General features: G+C 44.1%; 1 protein-coding gene across 1 annotated transcript in view; it reads right to left on the bottom strand.

Moving 5' to 3' along the window:
* LOC137537208 (uncharacterized) overlaps positions 1-14,854 on the bottom strand; it is a 154,499-nt gene that overhangs the window by 106,454 nt on the left and 33,191 nt on the right. The window contains 1 exon segment of the mRNA XM_068259313.1: positions 6,862-6,971. Within this exon segment, the coding sequence (XP_068115414.1) occupies positions 6,862-6,971 (110 nt within the window).

The following is a 14,854-nucleotide window of genomic DNA, read 5'->3' on the forward strand; positions in this document are numbered from 1 at the left end:
AAGCTATCCACGCAGCTCCCAGTGAGCATCAGTGAGCAGAGGAGGAGAAGCCATCAGCTCCAACAGCAAGCATGAAGCAACTTCCTGTGAGTGAGCATGTGAGTGGCTCTCTGATGCTGGTCCCATGCCTGCTGGGATAGCGGTGTCCTGTCAGCGAAAGATGCAGGTCCCTTCTGCACTCTCTGGAGGGGCCCCATAGGACAAAAACAAAATACTATATGACCACCTGTTCTCCTCACGCTCGACTCCAGCCTGTTAAGAATTTATCACCTCTGCAGGCAGCCAGCATGGAAGGGCCACCAGGAGCCAAAGGGCCCACCTGCCCTCGCAGAGCCTTCAGGGTCTATAGTTACGCCACTGGGTGCAGGTTGTGCCCCAAGTTTCGCAAATCTATGGCCCACGGGGAGAAGAAATACATCTGGTCAAATAATCCCTTCAAAAAACATTTTGTTTTTTATATTCGCTATATGGATGACATGCTAGTCATTTGGGATGGCAGTAAAGATGAATTTGGCCGCTTTTGTAATAATAAAGAGTCTGGAATGAAGGCCTGGAATTCATTCATGTGATTAATAAGGACTACATTGTTTTTTTAGACTTAGAACTCATAGGGCTTGATTCACTATGCGGTGCTAACCTACTTAGCACGTCTAAAGTCTTTAGACGCGCTAACCAGGGTGCTAAGTAGGTTTGCACCAGTTTTCTCAATCAGATTGCGCGCTAAGTACTGCGCACAAAGTTTTGCGCGTGCAAAGTCTTATGTGCGCCCTAAGTCCCATAGGCTTTAATGGGCACTTTGTGAGGAGCGCCCTGCGCATAAAGTTCTGCGCGCGTAAAGTTTTGCGCGAAAAGCTCGTTTAGACATGCTAAGGGGGTTTTCACAGGCGTGCTAACAGTTAGCACCGCTTTGTGAATCAAGCCCCTAGTAGACAAAGACACTACTGTGATAAGTTCCAAGACACATTTCAAACTAACCACGGGGAACTCATACTTAAATGCCAACAGCTGTCATCATCATCATGGATACAAAACATCCCGAGAGGTCAATTCTGCAGACTCGGGCAGAACTGTACATCAGATAGGGATTATGACAGCCATTATGACAGCCAAGGGAAGGTTCTGGCTGGAAAATATCTCGGGAAAGGGTACCAGGAAGAACAGATTCAGAATACACTGAATGAATTTAGAGTTGGCCATAAAAACAAAGAGCCTGATAGGATGACAAGTAATACCCTAACTAAAAAAGGTCCCTGCTTTGTTACAACCTATAGTAAAGGAGCCAATCAAGTGAAAATAATGAAAAGGCATTGGCCGTTACTTCTCCAAGACCCTCTACATGAAAAGATGTATTACCCAGTGATCCAGGTGTAATATTCAAGAAAGCAATGTCCCTAAAGAATCCGGTAGCTCGCAGTAATATCGGTCCACAACCCTTGGCCACCCGTTCCTTCTTCCCAAACCTGCTCGGAAAGTTTCTTTGTAATGTTAAGCGGTGCGAGTGCTGCACATTCCTAAGACATCGGACTGCTAATGTGGTATATGGAAGTGGGAAAGTAACTACAAAAGATTTTATTAATTGTGGGAGTACTTTGTGATTTATTTGTTAACATGTGGGTGTCCGCAACCTTCCAGAGGCAGAACCACCAGACCCCTCAGAGATTAGGAGGGCACAAAAGGAAAATCAATCAGTGATGTGAGAAACATAAGTGTCCCCCAACAATTCAAAAAATATCACGAGGGTTCTACTGACAGTCTGAAGATGATGGGTATTCAAGTCATTCCCAAAAATATCAACAAAGGTCTGAGGTTTAAGAAATCATGCGAGAGGGAGTCCTGGCGAGCTAAATGAGGGAATAGAGATCTCAACATGTATCTAATATGAGCTCTATTTTTATTCCTACAGGCGTCTTTCAAGGCTCCCTCACATGTTGTCTAGCACACCCTTCTCTTCCACCGCCTTCCTTCCTTCACATTTTGGTGAGTAATTCTCATCCACCTGTAGACTACCCGGCTTGTTGCCCTCTCACTCTCTCTCCTACTTCTGCTATGGTTCTAGCCAGCTGTACCTCTGTACAAATACTGGTGTGGTTATCCTGGTCCCTTTGCCACCCACCCTCTTCATTCGGATGCGACTGGTCTGTGGTGGTGCTATGACGTGGGTACCGTTTTGCCCTCAACTGGCTCCCTATTTGGTTTCCCCGACAATCGATTGTACCTAATAGGCCTGGTATCTGACATAAGTTTGCTATACCTGGGCTTTCCCATCATGGGATTTTCCATTATGGAATTTACCTTATTTTTTTTTTCAAAGTTTATTCATACAAAATGTATACAAAATACAGATATAGAATATCTATGACATCAACATAACAATCAGTAACGGAATGTTTACAATCTAGTACAATAGTAAAGTGCTTGAACAGTAAGATACAAAAATATCATAGTATAGAAAACATTCAAGCACTTACACATATATGTTCATACAAAATGATTTTCAATCACTGATAAGAGATCACATGCATTTCAGTGTCAATTTAATCCCATGTGCCACAGAGAAAAGAAAAGGAGGAAAAGAGAGTAAAATGAGTTAGGTCAAGAACAGTAATCAGGAGGTCAGAACCTTATATTCATCAGAGCACTGAAATACCGTCCAGACTGACCATGTGATAGTATATTGCTCTGCACGGTCTTGAGACATGAGGATCATCCTCTCCATTACTTTAACCACATCAACCAAGCCTTAACAGGAGGATTATGGGATTTCCAGCGTAAAGATATCAGGACCTTAAGGAGGTGAATAGTCAAGGATTTTTTATATGTTTTCACAGCAATTTCAGTATCATGTAGGAGAAAAAGCATTGGGGGTAAAATCCAGTTTGGAACATGTAATCTTCTTTATGAGTCTATGTATGGATTTCCAATACGCGTTAAGAGATGGGCAGGCCCCGAAAATGTGTAGAATACCACAATCAGGAGCTCCGCATCTCCAACAATTATCTGAAACCAAAGGGAAAATCTTATGAAGAACTCTCGGAGTCCTCTACCATCTAGAAAGTGTTTTATATCATAACTCTTGTATAGACACATTCAGCGACCCTTTATGGTTTAGTATAAACATTTGCCTCCATTGATCATCCCCTATCTCAAGGCCCAAGTCTTTTTCCCATTTCTCTTGCAATTTCAATTTATCTGGTATATCTGAGAAATGAGGTGACTGCATGAGGCCATACTAAACACCAAGTTTTCAAAGGGTGTTAAAGATCTTGACCAATCAAATTTTCCCTTAAGTGAGTTCAGATCAGAACGTATGTGGAAATATTGCCAATTCGAGAGACGAGTTTTCATTAATAGTACACATATCTGAAAGGGTTTTGACTGCCCCTCGGGGGATAAAATCAAGCACTCTAGGACATTTGCCATCAGGCCAGTTTTGTAAAAAGGGAATATCTGCAGCATATTGGAATGAGCTATGATGTTGACAGTCTTCATAACATTGTCCTTGGCCTCTCTTTCAGGAACAAATCCGGTTTGGTCCAAATTGACAAAATCAGGTATATGTGGAATCAATCTGTTGGCCAAAATTTTGGCAAGTAGTTTAGCATCAAGATTGAGAAGGGATATAGTCCAATAATTTGAGCATCTTTGAGCTTCAAGAAATTGCATAGTCGGGGAATTATCTGGTGTGATTGAGTTAAAGGCCGATATGAATGCAGGGGATAAAGTGTTACAGAATAACTTATAATACTGGGAAGTTAGGCCATCCGTCCCCAGAGATTTCCCAGGTTTAAAAGCTTTGACAACAGTTAAGAATTTGTCAGCAGTAAGAGGGGATTCCAGGTCCTCTCTCTCTCTGATTGCGTTAGATTCAAAGGCTTAGAGAGCTTCAGTAAAAATTCCGAGATCTTCGCTTTTCTATTGTGCGCAGAGGTAAGGTCAGCTTCTACTGGGTGTAGATTATATAAAGAGTTGTAGTAAGTTTTAAATTCTTCAACTATTTCCTCTGATCTGACAATTTTCGGTACCTATGTATTATCCTGTTTGGAAAGTTTGGCAGGTTTTTGTTAAAGTTCTTTTTGCTCCACCGGAAAGCTGAAAGTCCCAGCTTTCTGTAGCACCAGTCCCGAGTCGGAATGATGCTCAGTTCTTAAGTTATGGGGTTTTGAAAGAGGGGTTTCCCCTGAACTTGGCTGCAGAAAGTGCAATTACAGAAGTACGGTCACAAACCAGACATGGTGATAAGCAGCACACCTGGTAGGCCTTCTTCTTCCTTTGCAGCATAAATCTGTGTCTTCAAAACTTATGCCAAGTGCCCTGGGTCTCTCATTAGAGATGAAGGAGCAGCGCAGCTATGCACCCTTGTCTCCTCTCTGTCTTGCTGGCCTGGGCAAAAGATTCAATTCCACTGTGCTCTCTGCAGCAAAGTGCAGGGGACACCCGTCCCCCAAATCCTCCCTAACTTGGAAATGGGGTATCGTGTTGACTCGAGACCCAGTGCAAAGGGAAGCCGGGACTTTCAGCTTTCCAAAAATGGTTAGATCTGGCTAGGGGGTAAAACAGAACTTAACAAAAAGCTGTCAAATTTTCCAGATGGGATAATACGTAAGTACCCAATTTTCTTGTGCTGATTATTGACTAGTGAGGCATTAATCTGTTTTTTAAGAGTTCCTGCCAGGTACTTCCCAGACTTATTACCAGATTCATAGAATATTCTCTTGCCTGTCATAATTTTCCATTTTGCTTCAGTGAATAAAAGATAATGTCATTTTGATCTAACCATGTTCAACTCTTCAAGTGTTTGAGAGGCCAAGGATTGCTTATGAAGACTTTCCAACCTCCTGATGTCAGAGGTTAATTTTTGAATACCCCACTCTTGTTCCCTTATAAGCTGGACCCCCATGCGTATAAAGTGTCCCCCCTCACCACCGCCTTATGAGCTTCCACACTGTAAAGGCTGACACCTCAGGGCAATTGTTCAAATCAAAATATTCCAAAAGTGCCGAGGAAATCTTGTCCGATCTATATATTTTTCAGTGAGCAGATTGGGGTTTAAACGCCAGCATCAAGACTTATTAATTTTGTCAGGAAGTCTTAGACAGGTGCATGATCTGAGACAGATTTGGTGCCTTTCGAGGAACCTTATATAAGGGATAGATCCCTTTGGGTCAAGAAAATATAATCAATCCTCGAGTGTTTGTTGTGGATGGGTGAGAAAAAGGTAAAATCCTTTTCTGTTGGATGCATAATTCTCCAAGAGTCCATCAGTGTCAGCCCTTGAAGATTTGTTTTGATCAGTCTTAGAGCTCTGTATGACAGAGAGGATGAACCATTAGAACAATGTTAATGGATTGAGAGGGACATTCAGATCACCCCCAAAAAAATCAACATACCCTCGCTAAAACTCAATAGTTCAGAGACCACAAATCTGATAAAGGAAGGTTGATGTTGGTTGGGAGCATACAAGGATGATAAAGTTAGCTGTCTCTCCCCGATTTTCCCTTTAACAAACAGAAATCTGCCATCGGGGTCTCGCTTCACATCTTCCAAAACAAAAGGGACCCTTTTATATATATATAAATAGACACTCCTTTTGTCTTTGTGGTGGTAGATGTGGAAAGAAATGCCACCGGGAAAAATGGATGAAATTTGTTATGTGGTTAGATCTTAAAGAGACTCCGTAACAAAAATTGCATCCTGTTTTTTATCATCCTACAAGTTCCAAAGGCTATTCTAATGTGTTCTGGCTTACTGCAACACTTTCTGCTATCACAGTCTCTGTAATAAATCAATGTATCTTTCCCTTGTCAGACTTGTCAGCCTATGTCTGGAAGGCTGCTAAGTTCTTCAGTGTTGTGGTTCTGCTATGAACTCCCCCTTCCAGGCCCCTCTATGCACACTGCCTGTGTATTATTTAGATTAGGGCAGCTTCTCTCTTATCTTTTACAAGCTGGATAAATCGTCCTCTGAGCTGGCTGGGCTTTCACATACTGAGGAATTACAGACAAAGCCAAAGCTGTTTGCAGGAAGAAACGAGCAGCCTGAAACTTCAGTGCATGAGAACTGCAGGGGGAAATAAACACACAAATGATCTCTTGAGATTCAAAAGGAAGGGTGTATACAGCCTGCTTGTGTATGGATGTATTTTCTATGTGTGGACATACTGTACATCAACCTACTTCCTGTTTTGGTGGCCATTTTGTTTGTTTACAAACAAACTTTTTAAAACTGTTTTTAACCACTTTTAATGCGGCGAGGAGCGGTGAAATTGTGACAGAGGGTAATAGGAGATGTCCCCTAACGCACTGGTATGTTTACTTTTGTGTGATTTTAACAATACAGATTCTCTTTAAATGCATCCCTTGAAGAAACGCATTTTCAACTTTTTCCCTTTGCATGATGTAAAAAAGCATGGATCTTTTCTCGGGCATGTTGATCCCATTAAAGGATACCCAAACTGACATGTGACATGAGGAGATAAACATGTGTATGTACAGTGCCAAGCACAAATAACTAGGCAGTGTTCCTTTTTTCTTTCTCTTCCTGAAAGAGTTAAATATCAGGTATGTAAGGGGCTGACTTAGTCCTGACTCAGACAGGAAGTGACTACAGTGTGACCCTCACTGATAAGAAATTCCAACTATAAAACTCTTTTCTAGCAGAAAATGGCTTTTGAGAGCAAGAAAGAGATAAAAGGGGGAATTTCTTATAAGTGAGGGTCACACTGTAGTCACTTCCTGTCAAGTCAGCCACTTACATACCTGATTTTTAACTCTTTTAGGCAAAGAAAGAAAAAAAAGAACACAGCACAGTTATTTGTGTGATAGGCACTGTACATACCCATGTCTATCTCATGTCACATGTCACCTCGGGTATCCTTTAACATTCAATGACATGATCTTCCACGTCTCCCAGCCAGAAATGGGTTTGGTATCAGAGGATGAGGGCAACATGACTAGGTGAATAAGTTCATTATTCTGAAGGGAAATCGGGAGAGAGTAAGCGTAATAGAGAGTAAGAGTAGGAAAAAATAGGACAGAAACAGGGGAAAAGAAAAGAAGGAAAAAAAAACGGTGTTGGCACATGGAAAAGGTAATTGAATATCTTACCAAACTCCAGATCGTTTGTTTACTGAACCCACTCAGGAACGACTTGGATGGTCGCTCCTGAAACCACAGTGGGATAAGAAAAATCTCAGTGTATAAAAGTACTCACTGTGTGGGAGCCTAGTGAACGTCAACTGATATAACGGCAGGAAATCCACAACAGCCCGCTAGGCCCACCGTACATAAACATATAGATTAACGTTTTACCCCCAGTATATAGATGTAAAAAAGAAAAAAGAAAAAAAAAAAAAAAAAAAAAAAACAGAGAAACATAACTTGAACATAACCTGTAAAACTGTCCATGATGTTTGGATAGCAGGACTTAATATGCAAGATTATCAGATCTGTGCACTGAAGCTGGCACGTTCCCTGAGTTTTTCCAGCAAGATGGTGCACCACCACATTATGGATGTCAGGTCCGAGCATTCCTAGATGAAAAGTTTCCTGGAAAGTGGATTGGTCGTCGTGGGCCAGTTGAATTGCCCCCCAAGGTCTACCGATCTGACCGCCTTAGACTTTTATCTTTGGGATCATCTGAAGGCAATTGTCTATGCTGTGAAGACACGAGATGTGCAGCACTTGAAACTACGGATACTGGAAGCCTGTGCTAGCATTTCTCCTGCGGTGTTGCTATCAGTGTGTGACGAGTGGGAGTAGAGGGTTCGGATACTGGAAGCCTGTGCTAGCATTTCTCCTGTGGTGTTGCTATCAGTGTGTGAAGAGTGGGAGAAGAGGGTACGGATACTGGAAGCCTGTGCTGGCATTTCTCCTGCAGTGTTGCTATCAGTGTGTGAAGAGTGGGAGGAGAGGGTACGGATACTGGAAGCCTGTGCTAGCATTTCTCCTGCGGTGTTGCTATCAGTGTGTGAAGAGTGGGAGAAGAGGGTACGGATACTGGAAGCCTGTGCTAGCATTTCTCCTGCGGTGCTGCTATCAGTGTGTGAAGAGTGGGAGAAGAGGGTACGGATACTGGAAGCCTGTGCTGGCATTTCTCCTGCGGTGTTGCTATCAGTTTGTGAGGAGTGGGAGTAGAGGGTACGGATACTGGAAGCCTGTGCTAGCATTTCTCCTGTGGTATTGCTATCAGTGTGTGAAGAGTGGGAGAAGAGGGTACGGATACTGGAAGCCTGTGGTGGCATTTCTCCTGCAGTGTTGCTGTCAGTGTGTGAATAGTGGGAGAAGAGGGTACGGATACTGGAAGCCTGTGCTAGCATTTCTCCTGCGGTGTTGCTGTCAGTGTGTGAAGAGTGGGAGGAGAGGGTACGGATACTGGAAGCCTGTGCTAGCATTTCTCCTGTGGTGTTGCTATCAGTGTGTGAAGAGTGGGAGGAGAGGGTACGGATACTGGAAGCCTGTGCTGGCATTTCTCCTGTGGTGTTGCTATCAGTGTGTGAAGAGTGGGAGGAGAGGGTTGCATTGACAATCCAACAAAATGGGCAGCACATTGAACACATTTTATAAGTGGTCAGAAACTTGTAAATAACTCATAAAACAAAGTTACGTTAAAACCAAGCACACCATTGTTTTTCTTCTGAAATTCCCAATAAGTTTGATGTGTCACATGACCCTCTTCCTATTGAAAAAACAGAAGTTGGATTCAAAATGGCCGACTTCAAAATGGCCTCTATGGTCTCCACCCATCTTGAAAAGTTTCCTCCTCACATATACTAATGTGCCACAAACAGGAAGTTAATATCACCAACCATTCCCATTTTATTAACGTGTAACCATATAAATGGCCCACCCTGTATTTTGTGCTTATGTTGAATCTCCCCACTGGCTAAAATACAGGGCCGATTTGTGACCTCTGTAAATGCACATTCTGGGATAGGTTGTCTTAGCGAGGAAGGGGAAGGGAAGAGGATAAGGAGGGATTGGATATAGAGGAGTAGGGTATAGGGTAGATGGTTAATTAGTGCTACATAGAGAGATATAAGCCAAAGAGGTCACAGATTGGCCGATCCAACCCACACAAGAAAAGGGAATGCACAAATTATAACTTGTACCGTGGAGGAACATAATAACAAACAATATTAGCATTGAAGAGATGACCTTAGTGAGCATATTAAAGCGGAATGAAACCCAGCATTTCTTCTTTGGGCTAAATTATTTACAGATTATTATATACAACCAGCATTTTTTTTTACTAGAACAGCATTCAAAGGGTTACACACAGGACTTCAAAGTTCAGTGCAGAGAAATCTGGACTCATCCAAAGTTTAGATAATGTTATCTTATGTTTACTTAATTGTATAAAGTGAGGAATGTGACACATTCTCTGACTGTGCAGAAGCTCCTGAACACAGACAGACACTCAAAGCATTGCTGCCTTCAATACATAAGGAATAAAACCAGTTATGAATAAAATGCAAAGTCAGCTCACGAAGAAAAAAAAAACTGTACTTTTGGGAACTTGTAATTTCTAAATGAATAATAATGCAAATAGAATAACCGTATGACATAAAAAGTAGGAAAACATGTTTTATTGAATATTATGTCAGGGTTTTATACCTCTTTAAAATATAACAATTAAATAGGTTGCGCTCACAGTGTATCAGATTATGCTATAACCAATATTTGGACCTTTTTCTGAGGTCTTATCACCTGATCAGCTAAAGTTAATACAACAAGAGCATGATAACGGGCTACATATAGTAAGGTAATGATCATCAGACATGGTCAACCTGGAAGCAGGAGCATTGCTGAAATAATCTCACACCCAATAAGGCCAGTTTCATGGTAACGAGAAACACTGGAGAGTAGGGGTGGGACGACGAATCCGGCGAATGCACGAATCCTTCGAATATTAGGAAATATTCGAGATTCGTGGATTCGAATCCCGACGCCATTTTCCACTATACGAATCCGCCGAATCCCGCCGCCGCATCGCCGCGCATCCGCTGGCTCGCACTCGTCCTCCTCCGACCCCCCCGCGCCTCCTCCGCTCGCCCCCCCTGCCCGCATCCACTCACCTATCCATAGCGGAGCGCAGAGCGGCAGACCTCTCGCCGACTTCCTGGTTCCCCCTAGTGACCGGCTCTTACAATGACGTCATTAGTAAGAGCCGGTCCGGCCACTAGAGGGAACAGGGAAGTAACGAAGAGGTCTGCCGCTCTGCGCTTCACGGGAAAGGTGAGTAGATTATTATGCAGGGGTGAGCGGAGGAGGCACGGGGGACGGATGGGGCCGTGGGGGGGTTGGCGGGGGAGGGGGGTTCTATCTATCTACCTACCTACCTACCGACCTAACACTATCCCTACCTACCTACAGGCCGCTATACCTACCTACCTACAGGCCCCTATACCTACCTAAAGGCCCCCTATACGCACCTACCTGCCTACCTAAAGGCCCCTATACCTACCTACCTAAAGGCCCCTATACCTACCTACCTACCTAAAGGCCCCTATACCTACCTACCTACAGGCCACTATACCTACCTACAGGCCTCAATACCTACCTACCTACCCACCTACCTACAGGCCCCCTATACATACCTACCTACCTAAAGGCACCTATACCTACCTACCTACCTACCGGACACTATACCTACCTACAGGCAACTATACCTACCTACAGGCTGCTATACCTACCTACCTACCAACAGGCCGCTATACCCACCTACCTACAGGCTGCTATACCTACCTACCTACAGGCCACTATACCTACCTACCTACCTACCGGCCACTATCCTTACCTACCTACCTACCTACCTACAGGCCGCTATACCCACCTACCTAAAGGCCCCCTATACCTACCTAAAGGCCCCCTATACGTACCTACCTACCTACCTAAAGGCCCCTATACCTACCTACAGGCCACTATACCTACCTACAGGCCTCAATACCTACCTACCTACCTACCGGCCACTATCCTTACCTACCTACAGGCTGCTATACCTACCTACCTACCTACCTACAGGCCGCTATACCCACCTACCTAAAGGCCCCCTATACCTACCTAAAGGCCCCCTATACGTACCTACCTACCTACCTAAAGGCCCCTATACCTACCTACAGGCCACTATACCTACCTACAGGCCTCAATACCTACCTACCTACAGGCCCCCTATACGTACCTACCTACCTAAAGGCACCTATACCTGCCTACCTACATACTTACCTATACTTAAGGCCCTATACCCTGCTACCTATACTGAAGGTCCCTTTACCTACCTACCTACCTAAAGGCCCCTATACCTACCTACCTACCTAAAGGCCCCTATACCTACCTACCTACATACCTACCTATACTTAAGGCCCTATACCCTGCTAAATATACTGAAGGTCCCTTTACCTACCTACCTACACTGAAGGCACATGTACCTTACTACCTATACTGAAGGCCCCTATACCTAGCTACCTACCTATACTGAAGGCACATATACCCTGCTACCTATACTGAAGGCCCCTATACCTAGTTACCTACCAATACTGAAAGCACATGTACTGTGCTACCTATACTGAAGGCCCCTATACCTTGCTACCGATACTGAAGGCACATGTACCTTGCTACCGATACTGAAGGCCCATATACCCTGCGACCTATACTGAAGGCCCATATACCCTGCGACCTATACTGAAGGCCCATATACCCTGCGACCTATACTGAAGGCCCATATACCCTGCTACCTATACTGAAGGCCCATATACCCTGCTACCTATACTGAAGGCCCATATACCCTGCTACCTATACTGAAGGCCCATATACCCTGCTACCTATACTGAAGGCCCATATACCCTGCTACCTATACTGAAGGCCCATAAACCCTGCTACCTATACTGAGGCACATATACCCAGCTACCTATACTGAAGGCCCATATACCCTGCGACCTATACTGAAAGCCCATATACCCTGCTACCTATACTGAAGGCCCATATACCCTGCGACCTATACTGAAGGCCCATATACCCTGCTACCTATACTGAAGGCCCATATACCCTGCTACCTATACTGAAGGCCCATATACCCTGCTACCTATACGGAAGGCCCATAAACCCTGCTACCTATACTGAAGGCCCCTATACCTTGCTACCTATACTGAAAGCTACCAATATTGAAGGCACCCATACCTAGCTAGCTATACTGAAGGCACCTTTACCTCGCTACCTATGCCTGGGTACCTATACTGCGGGCAACTATACCACGGATCGCACAATTTTTATGTGCAGGATTCGTTAGATTCGGGATTCGAAAGGTTCGAGATATTCGAGAACCTTTTTAGATTCGGATCCGGATTCGGATTCGAAGAAATTGTGGATTCGTGCCATCCCTACTGGAGAGTGTTGTTTCTCGTTAGCAGCCATGTCCCCAGTACACGGTCGGGAGCATTCCGGGGTAGATTTTTGAGGTTGCCTAAATCATCCCAGTTAGGAATCACGAGATTGCTGGTAGGCCCAGATCAGCGCAAAAGTCTGCAAGACCCGATGAGTGTCTCAATGTGAACAGCTTGCCACCAGCAAATACTGCCAAAGCAAACAGGAACCTCCAGTGATAGGAGAGGCCCTTCTCTCTTAAAGCCTTAAAGGGGAACTATGGCGAAAAATTGTAAAATTTAAAATATGTGCAAACATAGATAAATAAGAAGTATGTTTTTTCTAGAGTTGCAGTCACTTACAGTAGGCAGTAGAAATCTGACAGAAGTGACATGTTTTGGGCTAGTCCATTTCTTCATAGGGTATTCTCAGCAAGGCTTTTATTCTTTATAAAAATATTCCCTAAAAAGGATTTCAACAATGATGCTGGCCAGCTTCCCTGCTGGCCGCACAGTTTTTTGGCAGTTGGACAGAGCAACTGCCATTCACTAAGTGCTCTTGAAAATAAATAAATCTCTGAGGATCCCCCATGAAGAGATGGACTAGTTGAAAAACCTTTCGCTTCTGTCAGATTTCTACTACCTACTGTAATTGACAGCAACATAGGAGAAAAGTAATTTATGGCTTATTTTACTCAGTAAAAAACATACTTCTTATTTGTATATGTTTGCATTAATTTAAAATTTTACAATTTTTCACTATAGTGCCCCTTTAAGCAGCGGTTGTAGGGCGCGCCTTTTTGCCAATGTGATACCGGACAGATCATGGTATAGATGGATACCAGAGGTGCCTGGCTCTTCTACTGAGCACATATGCTATTGCTCCGTTGTTATTGCCTGATGAAGCAGGATCAAACCTGCGAAACGCGTTGCATATTTGGAGTTCATAAATAAAATATATTGACTGTCTTTACTACAGTCGTTGTGTGTCTACTTGGAGGAGGAAAGTCCACCACTACCTCTTCTATTTACCAAGAATTTGTTTTTTAAGCACATTTAGCTTCCTTTTATCCTCTTGGCGCCTCTGTTCTCCTGCATAATATTGAGTCCACCCTGGGTGGAGGGTTGAACCCCCTTTTTTTTCATCTACAGAGAGCGACTTCTTATTCCTGAGTGGGTTCAGGAAACTCTCCCCACCTGCCTTTACAGTGGTTGCCTAATGGTAACCCTGGTTTGTGAGTATTAATATTTACTCTATCTAGTAACCATTTTACCAGTATATATTACACTATTGGGGCTCTTGGTGTTCCTTGTTTTTATTTGGTTTCTAACTGCGCGCATGATGTCCTCTTTAAGTGAGAAAGAATCATGGCAGCATGTGTTGCTATCAGTTTGTGAGGAGTGGGAGTAGAGGGTACGGATACTGGAAGCCTGTGCTAGCATTTCTCCTGCGGTGTTGCTGTCAGTGTGTGAGTAGTGGGAGAAGAGGGTACGGTCCGGATACTGGAAGCCTGTGCTGGCATTTCTCCTGTGGTGTTGCTATCAGTGTGTGAAGAGTGGGAGAAGAGGGTACGGATACTGGAAGCCTGTGGTGGCATTTCTCCTGCAGTGTTGCTATCAGTGTGTGAAGAGTGGGAGAAGAGGGTACGGATACTGGAAGCCTGTGCTAGCATTTCTCCTGCGGTGTTGCTGTCAGTGTGTGAAGAGTGGGAGGAGAGGGTACGGATACTGGAAGCCTGTGCTAGCATTTCTCCTGCGGTGTTGCTGTCGGTGTGTGAAGAGTGGGAGAAGAGGGTACGGATACTGGAAGCCTGTGCTAGCATTTCTCCTGTGGTGTTGCTGTCAGTGTGTGAAGAGTGGGAGGAGAGGGTACGGATACTGGAAGCCTGTGCTAGCATTTCTCCTGCGGTGTTGCTGTCAGTGTGTGAAGAGTGGGAGGAGAGGGTACGGATACTGGAAGCCTGTGCTAGCATTTCTCCTGCGGTGTTGCTGTCAGTGTGTGAAGAGTGGGAGGAGAGGGTACGGATACTGGAAGCCTGTGCTAGCATTTCTCCTGTGGTGTTGCTGTCAGTGTGTGAAGAGTGGGAGGAGAGGGTACGGATACTGGAAGCCTGTGCTAGCATTTCTCCTGCGGTGTTGCTGTCAGTGTGTGAAGAGTGGGAGGAGAGGGTACGGATACTGGAAGCCTGTGCTAGCATTTCTCCTGCGGTGTTGCTATCAGTGTGTGAAGAGCGGGAGAAGAGGGTACGGATACTGGAAGCCTGTGCTGGCATTTCTCCTGTGGTGTTGCTATCAGTGTGTGAAGAGTGGGATAAGAGGCTTGCATTGACAATCCAACTAAATGGGCAGCACATTGAACACATTTTATAAGTGGTCAGAAACTTGTAAATAACTCATAAAACAAAGTTACGTTAAAACCAAGCACACCATTGTTTTTCTTCTGAAATTCCCAATAAGTTTGATGTGTCACATGACCCTCTTCCTATTGAAAAAACAGAAGTT

The sequence above is a fragment of the Hyperolius riggenbachi genome, chromosome 10 (assembly GCF_040937935.1).
Source record: "Hyperolius riggenbachi isolate aHypRig1 chromosome 10, aHypRig1.pri, whole genome shotgun sequence".
In the NCBI taxonomy this organism is placed as follows: Eukaryota; Metazoa; Chordata; class Amphibia; order Anura; family Hyperoliidae; genus Hyperolius; species Hyperolius riggenbachi.